Source organism: Nerophis ophidion, linkage group LG04 (assembly GCF_033978795.1).
Source record: "Nerophis ophidion isolate RoL-2023_Sa linkage group LG04, RoL_Noph_v1.0, whole genome shotgun sequence".
NCBI classification, from domain to species: Eukaryota; Metazoa; Chordata; class Actinopteri; order Syngnathiformes; family Syngnathidae; genus Nerophis; species Nerophis ophidion.
In genome coordinates, this window is record NC_084614.1 from 2,883,202 (window position 1) to 2,906,984 (window position 23,783).

General features: G+C 53.7%; 1 protein-coding gene across 1 annotated transcript in view; it reads left to right on the top strand.

Moving 5' to 3' along the window:
- The window catches only part of LOC133551135 (mucin-19-like), a 55,888-nt gene extending 32,443 nt beyond the window's left edge, over positions 1-23,445 (top strand). The window contains exon 4 of the mRNA XM_061897520.1: positions 57-23,445. Coding sequence (XP_061753504.1) covers positions 57-23,077 — 23,021 coding nt within the window. The 3' untranslated portion in view covers positions 23,078-23,445. The remainder of the gene's footprint in view (positions 1-56) is intronic.
- The last annotated feature ends 338 nt before the right edge of the window (positions 23,446-23,783 follow it).

Sequence of the window (23,783 nt, forward strand, 5' to 3'; positions counted from 1 at the left end):
TGACAGCCCAGGTCCCACAGACACAACCATGAACCCTATTACTACACGCCCAACAGGCACCACTGAAATGGCAAGTGCCACGAGCAGCTCTAGTACCACAAATCCAATGGACAGCGTGAGTAACACAGGTCCCACGGACAGCACTAATACACCTGGTACTTCGGACAGCCAAGGTGCCATAGACACCACCATGAACCCAAGCACTACACGCCCAACAGTCACCACTGAAATGGCAAGTGCCACGAGCAGTCCAAGTTCCACAAACCCAATGGACAGCGCGAGTACCACAGGCCCAACAAATAGCACACGCACCACAGGTCCCACAGTCAGCACTAATACACCTGGTACTTCTGACAGCCCAGGTCCTATAGACACCACCATGAACCCAATTACTACACGCCCAACAGGCACCACTGAAATGGCAAGTGCCACGAGCAGCTCTAGTACCACAAACCCAATGGACAGCGCGAGTACCACAGGCCCAACAAATAGCGCAAGCACCACAGGCCCAACAGACAGCACAAGCACCATAGGTTCCACGGACAGCACTAATACACCTGGTACTTCGGACAGCCCAGGTGCCATAGACACCACCATGAACCCAAGCACTACACGCCCAACAGTCACCACTGAAATGGCAAGTGCCACGAGCAGTCCAAGTTCCACAAACCCAATGGACAGCGCGAGTACCACAGGCCCAACAAATAGCGCAAGCACCACAGGCCAAACAGGGAGCACAAGCACCACAGGTCCCACAGTCAGCACTAATACACCTGGTACTTCTGACAGCCCAGGTCCCACAGACACCACCATGAACCCAATTACTACACGCCCAACAGGCACCACTGAAATGGCAAGTGCCACGAGCAGCTCTAGTACCACAAACCCAATGGACAGCGTGAGCAACACAGGTCCCACGGACAGCACTAATACAGCTGGTACTTCCGACAACCCAGGTGCCATAGACACCACCATGAACCCAAGCACCACAGGCCTAACAGGCAGCACTGAAATGGCGAGTTCCACAAGCAGTCCAAGTACCACTAACCCAATAGACAGCGCGAGTACCACAGGCCCAACAAATAGCGCAAGCACCACAGGCCCAACAGACAGCACAAGCAACACAGGTCCCACAGTCAGCACTAATACAGCTGGTACTTCTGACAACCCAGGTCCCACAGACACCACCATGAACCCAAGCACTACACGCCCAACAGTCACCACTGAAATGGCAAGTGCCACGAGCAGCTCTAGTACCACAAACCCAATGGACAGCGCGAGTACCACAGGCCCAACAAATAGCGCAAGCACCACAGGCCCAACAGACAGCACAAGCACCATAGGTTCCACGGACAGCACTAATACACCTGGTACTTCGGACAGCCCAGGTGCCATAGACACCACCATGAACCCAAGCACTACACGCCCAACAGTCACCACTGAAATGGCAAGTGCCACGAGCAGTCCAAGTTCCACAAACCCAATGGACAGCGCGAGTACCACAGGCCCAACAAATAGCGCAAGCACCACAGGCCAAACAGGGAGCACAAGCACCACAGGTCCCACAGTCAGCACTAATACACCTGGTACTTCTGACAGCCCAGGTCCCACAGACACCACCATGAACCCAATTACTACACGCCCAACAGGCACCACTGAAATGGCAAGTGCCACGAGCAGCTCTAGTACCACAAACCCAATGGACAGCGTGAGCAACACAGGTCCCACGGACAGCACTAATACAGCTGGTACTTCCGACAACCCAGGTGCCATAGACACCACCATGAACCCAAGCACCACAGGCCTAACAGGCAGCACTGAAATGGCGAGTTCCACAAGCAGTCCAAGTACCACTAACCCAATAGACAGCGCGAGTACCACAGGCCCAACAAATAGCGCAAGCACCACAGGCCCAACAGACAGCACAAGCAACACAGGTCCCACAGTCAGCACTAATACAGCTGGTACTTCTGACAACCCAGGTCCCACAGACACCACCATGAACCCAAGCACTACACGCCCAACAGTCACCACTGAAATGGCAAGTGCCAGGAGCAGTCCAAGTTCCACAAACCCAATGGACAGCGCGAGTACCACAGGCCCAACAAATAGCACAAGCACCACAGGTCCCACAGTCAGCACTAATACACCTGGTACTTCTGACAGCCCAGGTCCTATAGACACCACCATGAACCCAATTACTACACGCCCAACAGGCACCACTGAAATGGCAAGTGCCACGAGCAGCTCTAGTACCACAAACCCAATGGACAGCGTGAGCAACACAGGTCCCACGGACAGCACTAATACACCTGGTACTTCGGACAGCCCAGGTGCCATAGACACCACCATGAACCCAAGCACCACAGGCCTAACAGGCAGCACTGAAATGGCAAGTACCACAAGCAGTCCAAGTACCACAAATCCAATGGACAGCGCGAGTACCACAGGCCCAACAAATAGCGCAAGCACCACAGGCCCAACAGACAGCACAAGCACCATAGGTTCCACGGTCAACACTAATACAGCTGGTACTTCGGACGGTCCAGGTCCCGCAGACACCTCCATGAATCCAAGCACCACAGACTCAACAGACAGCACAAGCACCACAGGTCCCACAGTCAGCACTAATACACCTGGTACTTCTGACAGCCCAGGTCCCACAGATACCACCATGAACCCTATTACTACACGCCCAACAGGCACCACTGAAATGGCAAGTGCCACGAGCAGCTCTAGTACCACAAACCCAATGGACAGCGTGAGTAACACAGGTCCCACGGACAGCACTAATACACCTGGTACTTCTGACAGCCCAGGTCCCACAGATACCACCATGAACCCAAGCACCACAGGCCTAACAGGCAGCACTGAAATGGCAAGTACCACAAGCAGTCCAAGTACCACTAACCCAATGGACAGCGCGAGTACCACAGGCCCAACAAATAGCGCAAGCACCACAGGTCCCACAGTCAGCACTAATACAGCTGGTACTTCCGACAACCCAGGTCCCACAGACAACACCATGAACCCAAGCACTACACGCCCAACAGTCACCACTGAAATGGCAAGTGCCACGAGCAGTCCAAGTTCCACAAACCCAATGGACAGCGCGAGTACCACAGGCCCAACAAATAGCGCAAGCACCACAGGCCCAACAGACAGCACAAGCACCACAGGTCCCACAGTCAGCACTAATACAGCTGGTACTTCCGACAACCCAGGTCCCACAGACACCACCATGAACCCAAGCACTACACGCCCAACAGTCACCACTGAAATGGCAAGTGCCACGAGCAGTCCAAGTTCCACAAACCCAATGGACAGCGCGAGTACCACAGGCCCAACAAATAGCGCAAGCACCACAGGCCAAACAGGGAGCACAAGCACCACAGGTCCCACAGTCAGCACTAATACACCTGGTACTTCTGACAGCCCAGGTCCCACAGACACCACCATGAACCCAATTACTACACGCCCAACAGGCACCACTGAAATGGCAAGTGCCACGAGCAGCTCTAGTACCACAAACCCAATGGACAGCGTGAGCAACACAGGTCCCACGGACAGCACTAATACAGCTGGTACTTCGGACAGCCCAGGTCCCACAGAAACAACCATGAACCCAAGCACCACAGGCCTAACAGGCAGCACTGAAATGGCGAGTACCACAAGCAGTCCAAGTACCACAAACCCAATGGACAGCGCGAGTACCACAGGCCCAACAAATAGCGCAAGCACCACAGGCCAAACAGGGAGCACAAGCACCACAGGTCCCACAGTCAGCACTAATAGAGCTGGTACTTCGGACAGCCCAGGTCCCACAGAGACCACCATGAACCCTATTACTACACGCCCAACAGGCACCACTGAAATGGCAAGTGCCACGAGCAGCTCTAGTACCACAAACCCAATGGACAGCGTGAGTAACACAGGTCCCACAGTCAGCACTAATACAGCTGGTACTTCCGACAACCCAGGTCCCACAGACACCACCATGAACCCAAGCACTACACGCCCAACAGTCACCACTGAAATGGCAAGTGCCACGAGCAGTCCAAGTTCGACAAACCCAATGGACAGCGCGAGTACCACAGGCCCAACAAATAGCGCAAGCACCACAGGCCAAACAGGGAGCACAAGCACCACAGGTCCCACAGTCAGCACTAATAGAGCTGGTACTTCGGACAGTCCAGGTCCCACAGACACCACCATGAACCCTATTACTACACGCCCAACAGGCACCACTGAAATGGCAAGTGCCACGAGCAGCTCTAGTACCATAAACCCAATGGACAGCGTGAGTAACACAGGTCCCACGGACAGCACTAATACACCTGGTACTTCGGACAGCCCAGGTGCCATAGACACCACCATGAACCCAAGCACCACAGGCCTAACAGGCAGCACTGAAATGGCGAGTACCACAAGCAGTCCAAGTACCACTAACCCAATGGACAGCGCGAGTACCACAGGCCTAACAAATAGCGCAAGCACCACAGGCCCAACAGACAGCACAAGCACCACAGGTCCCACAGTCAGCACTAATACAGCTGGTACTTCGGACAGTCCAGGTCCCACAGACACCACCATGAACCCTATTACTACACGCCCAACAGGCACCACTGAAATGGCAAGTGCCACGAGCAGCTCTAGTACCACAAACCCAATGGACAGCGTGAGTAACACAGGTCCCACGGACAGCACTAATACACCTGGTACTTCTGACAGCCCAGGTCCCACAGATACCACCATGAACCCTATTACTACACGCCCAACAGGCACCACTGAAATGGCAAGTGCCACGAGCAGCTCTAGTACCACAAACCCAATGGACAGCGTGAGTAACACAGGTCCCACGGACAGCACTAATAAACCTGGTACTTCAGACAGCCCAGGTGCCATAGACACCACCATGAACCCAAGCACCACAGGCCTAACAGGCAGCACTGAAATGGCGAGTACCACAAGCAGTCCAAGTACCACTAACCCAATGGACAGCGCGAGTACCACAGGCCCAACAAATAGCGCAAGCACCACAGGCCAAACAGGGAGCACAAGCACCACAGGTCCCACAGTCAGCACTAATACACCTGGTACTTCTGACAGCCCAGGTCCCACAGACACCACCATGAACCCAATTACTACACGCCCAACAGGCACCACTGAAATGGCAAGTGCCACGAGCAGCTCTAGTACCACAAACCCAATGGACAGCGTGAGCAACACAGGTCCCACGGACAGCACTAATACAGCTGGTACTTCGGACAGCCCAGGTCCCATAGACACCACCATGAACCCTATTACTACACGCCCAACAGGCACCACTGAAATGGCAAGTGCCACGAGCAGCTCTAGTACCACAAACCCAATGGACAGCGTGAGTAACACAGGTCCCACGGACAGCACTAATACACCTGGTACTTCAGACAGCCCAGGTGCCATAGACACCACCATGAACCCAAGCACCACAGGCCTAACAGGCAGCACTGAAATGGCGAGTACCACAAGCAGTCCAAGTACCACTAACCCAATAGACAGCGCGAGTACCACAGGCCCAACAAATAGCGCAAGCACCACAGGCCCAACAGACAGCACAAGCACCACAGGTCCCACAGTCAGCACTAATACAGCTGGTACTTCCGACAACCCAGGTCCCACAGACACCACCATGAACCCAATTACTACACGCCCAACAGGCACCACTGAAATGGCAAGTGCCACAAGCAGCTCAAGTACCACAAACCCAATGGACAGCGTGAGTAACACAGGTCCCACGGACAGCACTAATACACCTGGTACTTCGGACAGCCCAAGTCCCATAGACACCACCATGAACCCAATTACTACACGCCCAACAGGCACCACTGAAATGGCAAGTGCCACGAGCAGCTCTAGTACCACAAACCCAATGGACAGCGTGAGTAACACAGGTCCCACGGACAGCACTAATACACCTGGTACTTCAGACAGCCCAGGTGCCATAGACACCACCATGAACCCAAGCACCACAGGCCTAACAGGCAGCACTGAAATGGCGAGTACCACAAGCAGTCCAAGTACCACTAACCCAATGGACAGCGCGAGTACCACAGGCCCAACAAATAGCGCAAGCACCACAGGCCCAACAGACAGCACAAGCACCATAGGTTCCACGGTCAACACTAATACAGCTGGTACTTCGGACGGTCCAGGTCCCGCAGACACCTCCATGAATCCAAGCACCACAGACTCAACAGACAGCACAAGCACCACAGGTCCCACAGTCAGCACTAATACACCTGGTACTTCTGACAGCCCAGGTCCCACAGATACCACCATGAACCCTATTACTACACGCCCAACAGGCACCACTGAAATGGCAAGTGCCACGAGCAGCTCTAGTACCACAAACCCAATGGACAGCGTGAGTAACACAGGTCCCACGGACAGCACTAATACACCTGGTACTTCGGACAGCCCAGGTGCCATAGACACCACCATGAACCCAAGCACCACAGGCCTAACAGGCAGCACTGAAATGGCAAGTACCACAAGCAGTCCAAGTACCACTAACCCAATGGACAGCGCGAGTACCACAGGCCCAACAAATAGCGCAAGCACCACAGGTCCCACAGTCAGCACTAATACAGCTGGTACTTCCGACAACCCAGGTCCCACAGACACCACCATGAACCCAAGCACTACACGCCCAACAGTCACCACTGAAATGGCAAGTGCCACGAGCAGTCCAAGTTCCACAAACCCAATGGACAGCGCGAGTACCACAGGCCCAACAAATAGCGCAAGCACCACAGGCCCAACAGACAGCACAAGCACCATAGGTTCCACGGTCAACACTAATACAGCTGGTACTTCGGACGGTCCAGGTCCCGCAGACACCTCCATGAATCCAAGCACCACAGACTCAACAGACAGCACAAGCACCACAGGTCCCACAGTCAGCACTAATACACCTGGTACTTCTGACAGCCCAGGTCCCACAGACACCACCATGAACCCAATTACTACACGCCCAACAGGCACCACTGAAATGGCAAGTGCCACGAGCAGCTCTAGTACCACAAACCCAATGGACAGCGTGAGTAACACAGGTCCCACGGACAGCACTAATACACCTGGTACTTCGGACAGCCCAGGTCCCACAGAAACCACCATGAACCCAAGCACCACAGGCCTAACAGGCAGCACTGAAATGGCGAGTACCACAAGCAGTCCAAGTACCACTAACCCAATGGACAGCGCGAGTACCACAGGCCCGACAAATAGCGCAAGCACCACAGGCCAAACAGTCACCACTAATACAGCTGGTACTTCGGACAGTCCAGGTCCCACAGACACCACCATGAACCCAAGCACTACACGCCCAACAGGCAGCACTGAAATGGCAAGTGCCACGAGCAGCTCTAGTACCACAAACCCAATGGACAGCGTGAGTAACACAGGTCCCACGGACAGCACTAATACACCTGGTACTTCGGACAGCCCAGGTCCCACAGACACCACCATGAACCCAAGCACAACAGCCAGCACTGAAATGGCAAGTACCACAAGCAGTCCAAGTACCACAAACCCAATGGACAGTGCGAGTACCACAGGCCCAACAGACAGCACTAATACAGCTGGTACTTCGGACAGCCCAGGTACGATAGAAACCACCATGATCCAAAGCACCACAGGCCTAACAAGCAGCACTGAAATGGCAAGTTCCACAAGCAACCCAGGTACCACACGCACAACAGACGGCAATAATACAGCTGATACTTCGGACAGTCCAGGTACCACAAACCCAATAGAAGGCACGAGTACCACACGCCCAACAGACAGCAATAATACAGCTGGTACTTCGGACAGTCCAGGTACCATAGACACCACCATGATCCAAAGCACTACAAGCCCAACAGGCAGCACTGAAATGGCAAGTACCACAAGCAGTCCAAGTACCACAAACCCAATGGACAGCGCGAGTACCACAGGCCCGACAGATAGCACTAATACAACTGGTAATTCGGACGGTCCAGGTCCCACAGACACCTCCATGAATCCAAGCACCACAGACTCAACAGACAGCACAAGCACCACAGGTCCCACAGTCAGCACTAATACACCTGGTACTTCTGACAGCCCAGGTCCCACAGATACCACCATGAACCCTATTACTACACGCCCAACAGGCACCACTGAAATGGCAAGTGCCACGAGCAGCTCTAGTACCACAAACCCAATGGACAGCGTGAGTAACACAGGTCCCACGGACAGCACTAATACACCTGGTACTTCGGACAGCCCAGGTCCCATAGACACCACCATGAACCCAAGCACTACACGCCCAACAGTCACCACTGAAATGGCAAATGCCACGAGCAGTCCAAGTTCGACAAACCCAATGGACAGCGCGAGTACCACAGGCCCAACAAATAGCGCAAGCACCACAGGCCAAACAGGGAGCACAAGCACCACAGGTCCCACAGTCAGCACTAATAGAGCTGGTACTTCGGACAGTCCAGGTCCCACAGACACCACCATGAACCCTATTACTACACGCCCAACAGGCACCACTGAAATGGCAAGTGCCACGAGCAGCTCTAATACCACAAACCCAATGGACAGCGCGAGTACCACAGGCCCAACAAATAGCGCAAGCACCACAGGCCCAACAGACAGCACAAGCACCACAGGTCCCACAGTCAGCACTAATACAGCTGGTACTTCCGACAACCCAGGTCCCACAGACACCACCATGAACCCAAGCACTACGGGCCCAACAGTCACCACTGAAATGGCAAGTGCCACGAGCAGTCCAAGTTCCACAAACCCAATGGACAGCGCGAGTACCACAGGCCCAACAAATAGCGCAAGCACCACAGGCCAAACAGGGAGCACAAGCACCACAGGTCCCACAGTCAGCACTAATACACCTGGTACTTCTGACAGCCCAGGTCCCACAGACACCACCATGAACCCAATTACTACACGCCCAACAGGCACCACTGAAATGGCAAGTGCCACGAGCAGCTCTAGTACCACAAACCCAATGGACAGCGTGAGTAACACAGGTCCCACGGACAGCACTAATACACCTGGTACTTCGGACAGCCCAGGTGCCATAGACACCACCATGAACCCAAGCACCACAGGCCTAACAGGCAGCACTGAAATGGCAAGTACCACAAGCAGTCCAAGTACCACTAACCCAATGGACAGCGCGAGTACCACAGGCCCAACAAATAGCGCAAGCACCACAGGTCCCACAGTCAGCACTAATACAGCTGGTACTTCCGACAACCCAGGTCCCACAGACAACACCATGAACCCAAGCACTACACGCCCAACAGTCACCACTGAAATGGCAAGTGCCACGAGCAGTCCAAGTTCCACAAACCCAATGGACAGCGCGAGTACCACAGGCCCAACAAATAGCGCAAGCACCAAAGGCCAAACAGGGAGCACAAGCACCACAGGTCCCACAGTCAGCACTAATAGAGCTGGTACTTCGGACAGTCCAGGTCCCACAGACACCACCATGAACCCTATTACTACACGCCCAACAGGCACCACTGAAATGGCAAGTGCCACGAGCAGCTCTAGTACCACAAACCCAATGGACAGCGCGAGTACCACAGGCCCAACAAATAGCGCAAGCACCACAGGCCCAACAGACAGCACGAGCACCACAGGTCCCACAGTCAGCACTAATACAGCTGGTACTTCGGACAGTCCAGGTCCCACAGACACCACCATGAACCCTATTACTACACGCCCAACAGGCACCACTGAAATGGCAAGTGCCACGAGCAGCTCTAGTACCACAAACCCAATGGACAGCGTGAGTAACACAGGTCCCACGGACAGCACTAATACACCTGGTACTTCAGACAGCCCAGGTGCCATAGACACCACCATGAACCCAAGCACCACAGGCCTAACAGGCAGCACTGAAATGGCGAGTACCACAAGCAGTCCAAGTACCACTAACCCAATGGACAGCGCGAGTACCACAGGCCCAACAAATAGCGCAAGCACCACAGGCCCAACAGACAGCACAAGCACCACAGGTCCCACAGTCAGCACTAATACAGCTGGTACTTCCGACAACCCAGGTCCCACAGACACCACCATGAACCCAAGCACTACACGCCCAACAGTCACCACTGAAATGGCAAGTGCCACGAGCAGTCCAAGTTCCACAAACCCAATGGACAGCGCGAGTACCACAGGCCCAACAAATAGCGCAAGCACCACAGGCCAAACAGGGAGCACAAGCACCACAGGTCCCACAGTCAGCACTAATACACCTGGTACTTCTGACAGCCCAGGTCCCACAGACACCACCATGAACCCAATTACTACACGCCCAACAGGCACCACTGAAATGGCAAGTGCCACGAGCAGCTCTAGTACCACAAACCCAATGGACAGCGTGAGCAACACAGGTCCCACGGACAGCACTAATACAGCTGGTACTTCGGACAGCCCAGGTCCCATAGAAACAACCATGAACCCAAGCACCACAGGCCTAACAGGCAGCAGTGAAATGGCGAGTACCACAAGCAGTCCAAGTACCACAAACCCAATGGACAGCGCGAGTACCACAGGCCCAACAAATAGCGCAAGCACCACAGGCCCAACAGACAGCACAAGCACCATAGGTTCCACGGACAGCACTAATACACCTGGTACTTCGGACAGCCCAGGTGCTATAGACACCACCATGAACCCAAGCACTACACGCCCAACAGTCACCACTGAAATGGCAAGTGCCACGAGCAGTCCAAGTTCCACAAACCCAATGGACAGCGCGAGTACCACAGGCCCAACAAATAGCGCAAGCACCACAGGCCAAACAGGGAGCACAAGCACCACAGGTCCCACAGTCAGCACTAATACAGCTGGTACTTCTGACAGCCCAGGTCCCACAGACACCACCATGAACCCAATTACTACACGCCCAACAGGCACCACTGAAATGGCAAGTGCCACGAGCAGCTCTAGTACCACAAACCCAATGGACAGCGTGAGTAGCACAGGTCCCACGGACAGCACTAATACAGCTGGTACTTCCGACAACCCAGGTGCCATAGACACCACCATGAACCCAAGCACCACAGGCCTAACAGGCAGCACTGAAATGGCGAGTACCACAAGCAGTCCAAGTACCACTAACCCAATAGACAGCGCGAGTACCACAGGCCCAACAAATAGCGCAAGCACCACAGGCCCAACAGACAGCACAAGCACCACAGGTCCCACAGTCAGCACTAATACAGCTGGTACTTCCGACAACCCAGGTCCCACAGACACCACCATGAACCCAAGCACTACACGCCCAACAGTCACCACTGAAATGGCAAGTGCCACGAGCAGTCCAAGTTCCACAAACCCAATGGACAGCGCGAGTACCACAGGCCCAACAAATAGCGCAAGCACCACAGGCCAAACAGGGAGCACAAGCACCACAGGTCCCACAGTCAGCACTAATACACCTGGTACTTCTGACAGCCCAGGTCCCACAGACACCACCATGAACCCAATTACTACACGCCCAACAGGCACCACTGAAATGGCAAGTGCCACGAGCAGCTCTAGTACCACAAACCCAATGGACAGCGTGAGCAACACAGGTCCCACGGACAGCACTAATACAGCTGGTACTTCGGACAGCCCAGGTCCCACAGAAACAACCATGAACCCAAGCACCACAGGCCTAACAGGCAGCACTGAAATGGCGAGTACCACAAGCAGTCCAAGTACCACTAACCCAATAGACAGCGCGAGTACCACAGGCCCAACAAATAGCGCAAGCACCACAGGCCCAACAGACAGCACAAGCACCATAGGTTCCACGGTCAACACTAATACAGCTGGTACTTCGGACGGTCCAGGTCCCGCAGACACCTCCATGAATCCAAGCACCACAGACTCAACAGACAGCACAAGCACCACAGGTCCCACAGTCAGCACTAATACACCTGGTACTTCTGACAGCCCAGGTCCCACAGATACCACCATGAACCCTATTACTACACGCCCAACAGGCACCACTGAAATGGCAAGTGCCACGAGCAGCTCTAGTACCACAAACCCAATGGACAGCGTGAGTAACACAGGTCCCACGGACAGCACTAATACACCTGGTACTTCGGACAGCCCAGGTGCCATAGACAGCACCATGAACCCAAGCACCACAGGCCTAACAGGCAGCACTGAAATGGCAAGTACCACAAGCAGTCCAAGTACCACTAACCCAATGGACAGCGCGAGTACCACAGGCCCAACAAATAGCGCAAGCACCACAGGTCCCACAGTCAGCACTAATACAGCTGGTACTTCCGATAACCCAGGTCCCACAGACACCACCATGAACCCAAGCACTACACGCCCAACAGTCACCACTGAAATGGCAAGTGCCACGAGCAGTCCAAGTTCCACAAACCCAATGGACAGCGCGAGTACCACAGGCCCAACAAATAGCGCAAGCACCACAGACCAAACAGGGAGCACAAGCACCACAGGTCCCACTGTCAGCACTAATACAGCTGGTACTTTGGACAGCCCAGGTCCTATAGACACCACCATGAACCCAAGCACTACACGCCCAACAGGCACCACTGAAATGGCAAGTGCCACGAGCAGCTCTAGTACCACAAACCTAATGGACAGCGTGAGTAACACAGGTCCCACGGACAGCACTAATACACCTGGTACTTCGGACAGCCCAGGTCCCACAGACACCACCATGAACCCAAGCACAACAGCCAGCACTGAAATGGCAAGTACCACAAGCAGTCCAAGTACCACAAACCCAATGGACAGAGCGAGTACCACAGGCCCAACAGACAGCACTAATACAGCTGCTACTTCGGACAGTCCAGGTCCCACGGATACCAACATGATCCCAAGCACCACAGGCCCAACAGGCAGCACTGAAATGGCAAGTTCCACAAGCAACCCAAGTACCGCAAACCCAATGGACAGCACGAGCACCGACGGTTCCACAGACAGCACTAATACAGCTGGTACTTCGGACAGCCCAGGTACGATAGAAACCACCATGATCCAAAGCACCACAGGCCTAACAAGCAGCACTGAAATGGCAAGTTCCACAAGCAACCCAGGTACCACACGCACAACAGACGGCAATAATACAGCTGATACTTCGGACAGTCCAGGTACCACAAACCCAATAGAAGGCACGAGTACCACACGCCCAACAGACAGCAATAATACAGCTGGTACTTCGGACAGTCCAGGTACCATAGACACCACCATGATCCAAAGCACTACAAGCCCAACAGGCAGCACTGAAATGGCAAGTACCACAAGCAGTCCAAGTACCACAAACCCAATGGACAGCGCGAGTACCACAGGCCCGACAGATAGCACTAATACAGCTGGTAATTCGGACGGTCCAGGTCCCACAGACACCTCCATGAATCCAAGCACCACAGACTCAACAGACAGCACAAGCACCACAGGTCCCACAGTCAGCACTAATACACCTGGTACTTCTGACAGCCCAGGTCCCACAGATACCACCATGAACCCTATTACTACACGCCCAACAGGCACCACTGAAATGGCAAGTGCCACGAGCAGCTCTAGTACCACAAACCCAATGGACAGCGTGAGCAACACAGGTCCCACGGACAGCACTAATACAGCTGGTACTTCGGACAGCCCAGGTCCCATAGAAACAACCATGAACCCAAGCACCACAGGCCTAACAGGCAGCACTGAAATGGCGAGTACCACAAGCAGTCCAAGTACCACTAACCCAATGGACAGCGCGAGTACCACAGGCCCAACAAATAGCGCAAGCACCACAGGCCCAACAGACAGCACAAGCACCACAGGTCCCACAGTCAGCACTAATACAGCTGGTACTTCCGACAACCCAGGTCCCACAGACACCACCATGAACCCAAGCACTACACGCCCAACAGTCACCACTGAAATGGCAAGTGCCACGAGCAGTCCAAGTTCCACAAACCCAATGGACAGCGTGAGTAACACAGGTCCCACGGACAGCACTAATACACCTGGTACTTCGGACAGCCCAGGTGCCATAGACACCACCATGAACCCAAGCACCACAGGCCTAACAGGCAGCACTGAAATGGCGAGTACCACAAGCAGTCCAAGTACCACTAACCCAATGGACAGCGCGAGTACCACAGGCCCAACAAATAGCGCAAGCACCACAGGCCCAACAGACAGCACAAGCACCATAGGTTCCACGGTCAACACTAATACAGCTGGTACTTCGGACGGTCCAGGTCCCACAGATACCACCATGAACCCTATTACTACACGCCCAACAGGCACCACTGAAATGGCAAGTGCCTCGAGCAGCTCTAGTACCACAAACCCAATGGACAGCGTGAGTAACACAAGTCCCACGGACAGCACTAATACACCTGGTACTTCGGACAGCCCAGGTGCCAGAGAAACCACCATGAACCCAAGCACCACAGGCCTAACAGCCAGCGCTGAAATGGCGAGTACCACAAGCAGTCCAAGTACCACAAACCCAATGGACAGCGCGAGTACCACAGGTCCCACAGACAGCACTAATACAGCTGGTACTTCGGACAGTCCAGCTCCCACAGGTACCAACATGATCCCAAGCACCACAGGCCTAACACGCAGCACTGAAATGGCAAGTTCCACAAGCAACCCAGGTACCACACGCCCAACAGACGGCAATAATACAGATGATACTTCGGACAGTCCAGGTACCACAAACCCAATAGAAGGCACGAGTACCACACGCCCAACAGAGAGCAATAATACAGCTGGTACTTCGGAAAGTCCAGGTACCATAGACACCACCATGATCCAAAGCACTACAAGCCCAACAGGCAGCACTGAAATTGCAACTGCCACAAGCAGTCCAAGTACCACAAACCTAATGGTAAGCACGAGCAACACAGGCCCTACAGAGAGCCCAACCTCAACAGGTCCCACAGACAGCACTAATACAGCTGATACTTCGGACAGTCCAGGTCCCACAGACACCACCATGATCCCAATCACCTCAAACCCAACAGGCAGCACTGAAATGGCAACTGCCACAAGCAGTCCAAGTACCGCAAACCCAATGGAAAGCACGACCACCGATGGTCCCACAGACAGCACTAATACGGCTGGTACTTCGAATAGTCCAGGTACCATGGATACCACCATGATCCCAATCACTACAAACCCAACAGGCACCACTGAAATGGCAAGCGCCACAAGCAGTCCAAGTACTACTAACCCAATAGACAGCATTAGCAACACAGGCCCTACAGAGAGCCCAACCACAACAGGTCCCACAGACAGCACTAATACAGCTGGTACTTCGGACAACCCAGGTCCCATAGACACCACCATAAACACAAGCACCACAGGTCCAACAGGCAGCACTGAAATGGCAAGTGCCACAAGCAGCCCAAGCACCACAAACCCAATGGACAGCACGAGCACCGAAAGTCCCACAGACAGCACTAATACAGCTGGTACTTTGGACAGTCCAGGTACCATAGACACCACAATTATCCAAAGCACCATGAGCCCAACAGGTAGCACTGAAATGGCAAGTGCCACAAGCAGCGAAAGTACCACAAACCCAATGGACAGCACGAGCACCACAGGTCCCACACGCAGCACTAATACAGCTGGTACTTCGGACAACCCTGGTCCAACAGACATCAGTATGAACCAAAGCACCACAGGCCCAACAGGCAGCACTGAAATGGCAAGTGCCACAAGCAGTCCAAGTACCACAAACCCAATGGACAGCACGAGCACCGAAGGTCCCACAGACAGGACTAATACAGCTGGTACTTCGGACAGTCCAGGTACCATAGATACCACCATGGTCCAAAGCACCACAGGCCCAACAAGCACCACTGAAATGGCAAGTTCCACAAGCAACCCAAGTACCACAAACCCAATAGAGAGCACGAGCACCACAGGTCCCACAGACAGCACTAATACAGCTGATACTTCGGACAGCCCAGGTCCCACAGACACCACCATGATCCAAAGCACTACAAGCCCAACAGGCAGCACTGAAATGGCAAGTGCCACAAGCAGTCCAAGTACCGCAAACGCAATGGACAGCACGAGCACCGAAAGTCCCACAGACAGCACTAATACAGCTGGTACTTCGGACAGTCCAGGTACCATAGAGACCACCATGATCCAAAGCAGTACAAGCCCAACAGGCACCACTGAAATGGCAAGTGTAACGAGCAGCCCAAGTAACACCAATCCAATGGACAGCACGAGCAACACAGGTCCCACAGACAGCACTAATACAGCTGGTACTTCGGACAATCCAGGTACCATAGACACCACTATGATCCAAAGCACTATGAGCCCAATAGGCAGCACTGAAATGGCAAATGCCACAAGCAGCCCAAGCACCACAAACCCAATGGACAGCACGACCAACACAGGCCCTACAGAGAACACAACCACAACAGGTCCCACAGACAGCACTAATACAGCTGGTACTTCGGACAGCCCAGGTCCCACGGATACCAACATGATCCCAAGCACCATAGGCCTAACAAGCAGCACTGAAATGGCAAGTGCTACAAGCATTCCAATTACCGCAAACCCAATGGACAGCACGAGCACCGAAGGTTCCACAGACAACACTAATACAGCTGGTACTTCGGACAGCCCAGGTACGATAGAAACCACCATGATCCAAAGCACCACAGGCCTAACAAGCAGCACTGAAATGGCAAGTTCCACAAGCAGCCCAAGCACCACAAACCCAATGGACAGCACGAGCACCACGGGTCCTACGGACAGAACTAGTACAGCTGGTACTTCGGACAGTCCAGGTACCATAGACACCACAATGATCCAAAGCACTATGAGCCCAACAGGTAGCACTGAAATGGCAAGTGCCACAAGCAGCGAAAGTACCACAAACCCAATGGACAGTGCGAGTACCACAGGCCCAACAGAAAGCACTAATACAGCTGGTACTTCGGACAGTCCAGGTCCCACGGACACCACCAGGATCCCAATCACCTCAAACCCAACAGGCAGCACTGAAATGGCAACTGCCACAAGCAGTCCAAGTACCGCAAACCCAATGGAAAGCACGACCACCGATGGTCCCACAGACAGCACTAATACGGCTGGTACTTCGAATAGTCCAGGTACCATGGATACCACCATGATCCAAAGCACTATGAGCCCAACAGGCAGCACTGAAATGGCAAGTGCCACGAGCAGCTCAAGTAACACCAACCCAATGGACAGCACGAGCACCACAGGTCCCACAGACAGCACTAATACAGCTCGTACTTCGGACAACCCTGGTCCAACAGACACCAGTATGAACCCAAGCACCACAGGTCCAACAGGCAGCACTGAAATGGCAAGTGCCACAAGCAGTCCAAGTACCACAAACCCAATGGAAAGCACGACCACCGATGGTCCCACAGACAGCACCAATACGGCTGGTACTTCGAATAGTCCAGGTACCATAGACACCACCATGATCCAAAGCACTATGAGCCCAACAGGCAGCACTGAAATGGCAAGTGCCACAAGCAGTCCAAGTACCACAAACCCAATGGACAGCACGAGCACCGAAGGTCCCACAGACAGGACTAATACAGCTGGTACTTCGGACAGTCCAGGTACCATAGATACCACCATGATCCAAAGCACCACAGGCCCAACAAGCACCACTGAAATGGCAAGTTCCACAAGCAACCCAAGTACCACAAACCCAATAGACAGCACGAGCACCACAGGTCCCACAGACAGCACTAATACAGCTGATACTTCGGATAGCCCAGGTACCATAGACACCACCATGATCCAAAGCACTACAAGCCCAATAGGCAGCACTGAAATGGCAAGTGCCACAAGCAGTCCAAGTACCGCAAACGCAATGGACAGCACGAGCACCGAAAGTCCCACAGACAGCACTAATACAGCTGATACTTCGGACAGCCCAGGTACCATTGACACCACCATGATCCTAAGCACTACAAGCCCAACAGGCAGCACTGAAATGGCAAGTGTAACGAGCAGCCCAAGTAACACCAATCCAATGGACAGCACGAGCACCACAGGTCCCACAGACAGCACTAATACAGCTGGTACTTCGGACAGTCCAGGTACCATAGACACCACTATGATCCAAAGCACTATGAACCCAACAGGCAGCACTGAAATGGCAAGTGCCACAAGCAGCCGAAGTACTACAAACCCAATGGACAGCACAAGCTCCACAGGCCCTACAGAGAGCCCAACCACAACAGGTCCCACAGACAGCACTAATACAGCTGGTACTTCGGACAGCCCAGGTCCCACGGATACCAACATGATCCCAAGCACCATAGGCCCAACAGGCAGCACTGAAATGGCAAGTGCTACGAGCAACTCAAGTACCACAAACCCAACGGACAGCGTGAGTAACACAGGTCTCACAGACAGCACTAATACAGCTGGTACTTCGGACAGTCCAGGTCCCACAGACACCACCATGATTCCAATCACCACAAACCCAACAGGCAGCACTGAAACTGCAAGTGCCACAAGCAGCCCAAGTAGCCCAAACCCAACGGACAGCGCAAACATCACAGGCCCATCAGATGGCCCAAGCACCACAGGTACCACAGACAGCACTGATACATTTGGTACTACTGACAGCCCAGGCCCCACAGACATCATAATCAACCCAAGCACCACAGGTCCAACAGGCAGCCCAAGCAATACAGGCACCATGGGCCCCATAGTGGTTGTAGGGGATCCTGCAGTTCAAAGAGCCATAGAAGCAGCTGTCGCAGCAGCCACAACAGCCGCTGCAGCAGCAGCAGCAGTGACGGGAGCAGCAGTAGCAGCAACAGCAGCCGCTTTAGGCGGCTTGCCACTAACAGATGCTGCAGGAAATGTATCAGCAGCTGCAAACAGAGCAGCTGTTGCTTCAGATTCTCTTTTAAGGGGTACTATAAATCCATCCACAGCAGCACAAGCAGCTGAAGATGCAGCATTGGAGGCTCTATTGGCTGCAATAGCTGCGGCGCAAGGGGCAACAACAGCAACGGGGGGCCTGGCTTCTCTTGCAAGAAATGTATCTGAAGCAGCAGCAAAAGCAGCATTGGCAGCGAGAGCAGCTGCAGATTCTGCAATTTCACTAGCTAACCTTACGGCATCCGGAAACGTTACAGCTAACGCACAAAAGGCCTTTGATGCTGCAAGAAATGCCAGCCAACAGGCTGCAATGGCTGCACAAACCCTCAGTGCATTACTTACTTCAACAGACCTGCCGTCAGAAACAGCTCAAACTGTTAGACAAGCATTGGTGTCAGCTGAAAGTGCTGCTGAATTGGCAAATGACACCGCGGTACAGACCTTGGTGGCACTGAACACAGCAGAACAAGCAGTGGCTGCAGAGGCAGGAAGTCAAGAAGCTCAAGTAGCTGCAGCCTCAGCAGAAGTACAAATTGCAGTAGATTCGGCAATAGTTTCTGCAAGGGTGGTATCAGACATTGTGAGTGCACTGCGTCCTAGCACTACAGGACCCACAGACAGCCCAGGCACCACAGACAGCCTAAATACAATAAACCCCACAGAGACTCCAGGCACTGCAGACCCCGGAGACACTGCAGACACCACAGGCACCCCAGTCAGCCCATCAGACAGCCCAGGCATCGTAAGCACCACAGGCAGCCCAGGCACTGCAGACCCCGAAGATACTGCAGACACGACAGGCACCCCAGTCAGCCCGTCAGACAGCCCAGGCATGGTAGGCACCACAGACAGCCTAAATACAATAAACCCCACAGAGAGTCCAGGCACTGCAGACCCCGGAGACACTGCAGACACCACAGGCACCCCAGTCAGCCCATCAGACAGCCCAGGCATCGTAAGCACCACAGGCAGCCCAGGCACTGCAGACCCCGGAGACACTACAGACACCACAGGCACCCCAGTCAGCCCATCAGACAGCCCAGGCATCATAAGCACCACAGACAGCCTAAATACAATAAACCCCACAGACCCCGGAGACACTGCAGACACCACAGGCACCCCAGTACGCCCATCAGACAGCCCAGGCATCGTAAGCACCACAGGCAGCCTAAATACAATAAACCCCACAGAGAGCCCAGGCACTTCAGACCCCGGAGACACTGCAGACACCACAGGCACCCTAGTCAGGCCATCAGACAGCCCAGGCATCATTAGCACCACAGACAGCCTAAATACAATAAACCCCACAGAGAGCCCAGGCACTGCAGACCCCGGAGACACTGCAGACACCACAGGCACCCCAGTCACCCAATCAAACAGCCCAGGCATCGTAAGCACCACAGACAGCCTAAATACAATAAACCCCACAGAGAGCCCAGGCACTGCAGACCCCGATGACACTGGAGACACAACAGGCACCCCAGTCAGCCCGTCAGACAGCCCAGGCATCATTAGCACCACAGAGAGCCCAGGCACTGCAGACCCCGAAGACACTGCAGACACAACAGGCACCCCAGTCAGCCCATCAGACAGCCCAGGCATCATTAGGACCACAGAGAGCCCAGGCACTGCAGACCCCGAAGACACTGCAGACACAACAGGCACCCCAGTCAGCCCATCAGACAGCCCAGGCATCATTAGCACCACAGAGAGCCCAGGCACTGCAGACCCCGGAGACACTGCAGACATCACAGGCACCCCAGTCCCTGCAGATACAACAGGTAGTGTAAGTACCTTAAATGCCACAGACATTCCAGGCAATGCAGGCTCCACAAACATTGCAGGTAGCCTAATTACAACAAACTCCGGGGGCAGCCCAGGCACAGCAAGCCCCACAAGCAGCCCAAGTCTCACAGCCGACCCGGGCCCCGCTATAATTTTAGTGGATCCTGTACTACAAAGAGCCACAGAGGCAGCCGTTGCAGCAGCCACAACAGCCACGGCAGCAGCAGCATCAGTGACGGGAGCAGCTGTGGCAGCAGCAGCAGCAGCAGCTGTTTCAGGTGGATTTTCTGCAAGGGATGCGGCAGGAGAAGTAACAGCAGCTGCAGACAGAGCTGCTGTTGCTTCATCTTCTCTTTTAGAAGGCACAATAAATGCATCCACAGCAGCACAAGCCGCAGAAGATGCAGCAGATGAGGCTTTGTTGGCTGCAGCAGCTGCAGATCGAGTGGCAGCATCAGCAACAGGAGCTTTGGCCCCTTTTGCAAGAAATGTATCCATAGCAGCAGCGAACGCAGCATTGGCAGCGAGAGCAGCAGCAGATGCTGCAGTTTCATCAGCCAACCTTACGGAATCTGGAAACTTAACAGCTAATGCACAATTTGCCATAGGAGCTGCAAGAAATGCCAGCCAACAGGCTGCATCGGCTGCACAAACCCTCAGTGCATTACTTACTTCAACTGACCTGCCAGCAGAAACAGCTGAAACTGTAAGACAAGCGTTGGTGTCGGCTGAAGCTGCTGCTGAATTGGCAAATGACACGGCAGTGCAGGCCTTGGTGGCGCTGAACACAGCAGAACAAGTTGTGGCCTCAGAGGAAGGATGTCAAGAAGCTCAATTAGCTGCAGCACTAGCCGAAGAACAAGTACAGAATGCAGTAGATCTTGCAAGAGAATCCACACAGATAGTATCAAATGTTGTGAATGCACTACCTACAAGTGACAAAGAAGTTGCCGAAGCTTCAGCAGCAAGCTCCTTAGCGGCCACAGCAACATCCCTCGCAGCCTCAGCAGCAGTAGCAACTGGTGCAAGTCTAACTGACGAAGTCAATGCGGCTCTTCAAAGGGCAGAGGAAGCATCTGAGGCAGCAAGATCGGCAGCAGATGGAGAGACCGATCGAGAAATAGCTTTGGAGGTAGCTAGAAATGCCTCAAGAGCTGCAGCCGACGCAGCAGAAATTGTGGCTCTTGCTGCACTAGCTGCAGCACCGCAAGGAAGTGTCGAGGAAGAGCTTGCACAGATATCAGTAGCTGCGGCGATGGCAGCCAGACAAGCAGCAATGGCAAGACCAGGGGAAATTGCAGAATCTGCAAGAGAAGTGGCGAACGTATCGAGGGAAGCTTCAGAACTATTTATGAGGCTCACGGGATCCACACTCACAGTTGAAATGCTATCAGCGGTTCGAAATGCAAAGCAGGTGGCTTTGTTGACGGAAGCCGCAGGAGTAATAGCAGAAACGGTCGGCGACGGCGCAGACGCACAATCTGCTGCACGAGCTGCAGCACAATCCGCTTCAAGAGCGGCATCAATAGCAACAGCAGCAGCAAACAGAACTGTTTCTCGCATAGAAGCTGCTGGTGCCGCACAACGAGCAGTGGTGGCTGGTCTGACAGCCTCGACGGCAGCAGCAACGGCAGTTGGTGCTGCTGCAGCGGCAGCAACCGGGGCATCGGCCCTCCCTGCATCCAGCATTGCATTGACGGCCGCCAGCGAAGCAGCGAGCGCCGCCACGTCACTGATCGCGGGAGAAGAAACTTCTTTAGACTTTGCTGTCCTTGAAGCAAATGAAGCGGCTGGACTGGCAGGAGATGCGGCGAGCGCTGCCACCACAGCAGCACAAACATCCCAGTCATCTTTGGACCTGCAGCTGGCAGAATTAGCTCAGGATTCAGCCGGAATAGCGGAGAGGGCAGCAAACGCTGCACAGATGGCGGCCTCCGTCCCAGCAACTGGGCAAATGATAGCAGCCGCCCTTGTAGCTGCCACAGAAGTAGAAAGGGATTTTGCGGAGCTGAGACTAGAGTTGGAGAATTTACTGTCAAGCGCCAGACCAGAAACCCTCAGCGAGCGTGTTGCACTCAACAGCATCCAAGCTGGGGCGGACGTAGCACAATGCGTCGGGGAGTTCTCCAGAAGGGCGGCAGAGTCGGCTGTGACGTTGACCATGACGCCCAACACCGCACACGTCGAAGAAATGGAATCTTATGCCTCCGCGGCGGCAAAATTGTCCCGGACCACGACCAATAACACCAGGGGGGTGTTCGACATCACGCTGCAATCTAATGCTGCAAACATCGAGAAGTTCTCGCTCACCACTGCACTCGCTGCCGTGGTTACGGTGTTCCTCTTAAGCGTGTCGTAAATGAAGGACTTGTGGATTTCAGGAAGAAAACCATTCTGTTCACACCTCAAAAGTTGTATTTAGTATTTAATCAGTGTTGGCTCTGAGATATATTTTGCTTAATATTGTCGTTGTTTTTGATTTCAAATGGACATTTGTCACTTTAAGAGTTTTGCCACAGCGGTGACCGGCGAAGAAACATGTGGCTCGTTAAGCACAGTGGAAAAGAGCCACACAATTTTTGGACAGTTTGGTGCATGTCTAGCCTGTGGGAAACCAGCATCCCGCGGAATGTTTTGCGCGGGATTTCCTGCCACTGCTGACAAAAAAATACAATTGTTGTGTCATATTTATCTCCTGTCAAAATAAATGCTGAATCAAACTGACAACTTTGACTTTATTGGAAGCAAAAAGATCACGGGTATTGTACCATATGTCCCGGCAAGAAATCTGCCTTCAAAAGACTCCGGCTTATTAGTGATTCCTAGAGCCCCAAAAAAGTCTGCGGGCTATAGAGCGTTTTCCGTTCGGGCTCCAGTACTCTGGAATGCCCTCCCGGTAACAGTTCGAGATGCTACCTCAGTAGAAGCATTTAAGTCTCACCTTAAAACTCATCTGTATACTCTAGCCTTTAAATAGACCTCCTTTTTAGACCAGTTGATCTGCCGCTTCTTTTCTTTTTTCTCCTATGTCCGGTCCGATCCGATAACCATGGATGAAGTACTGG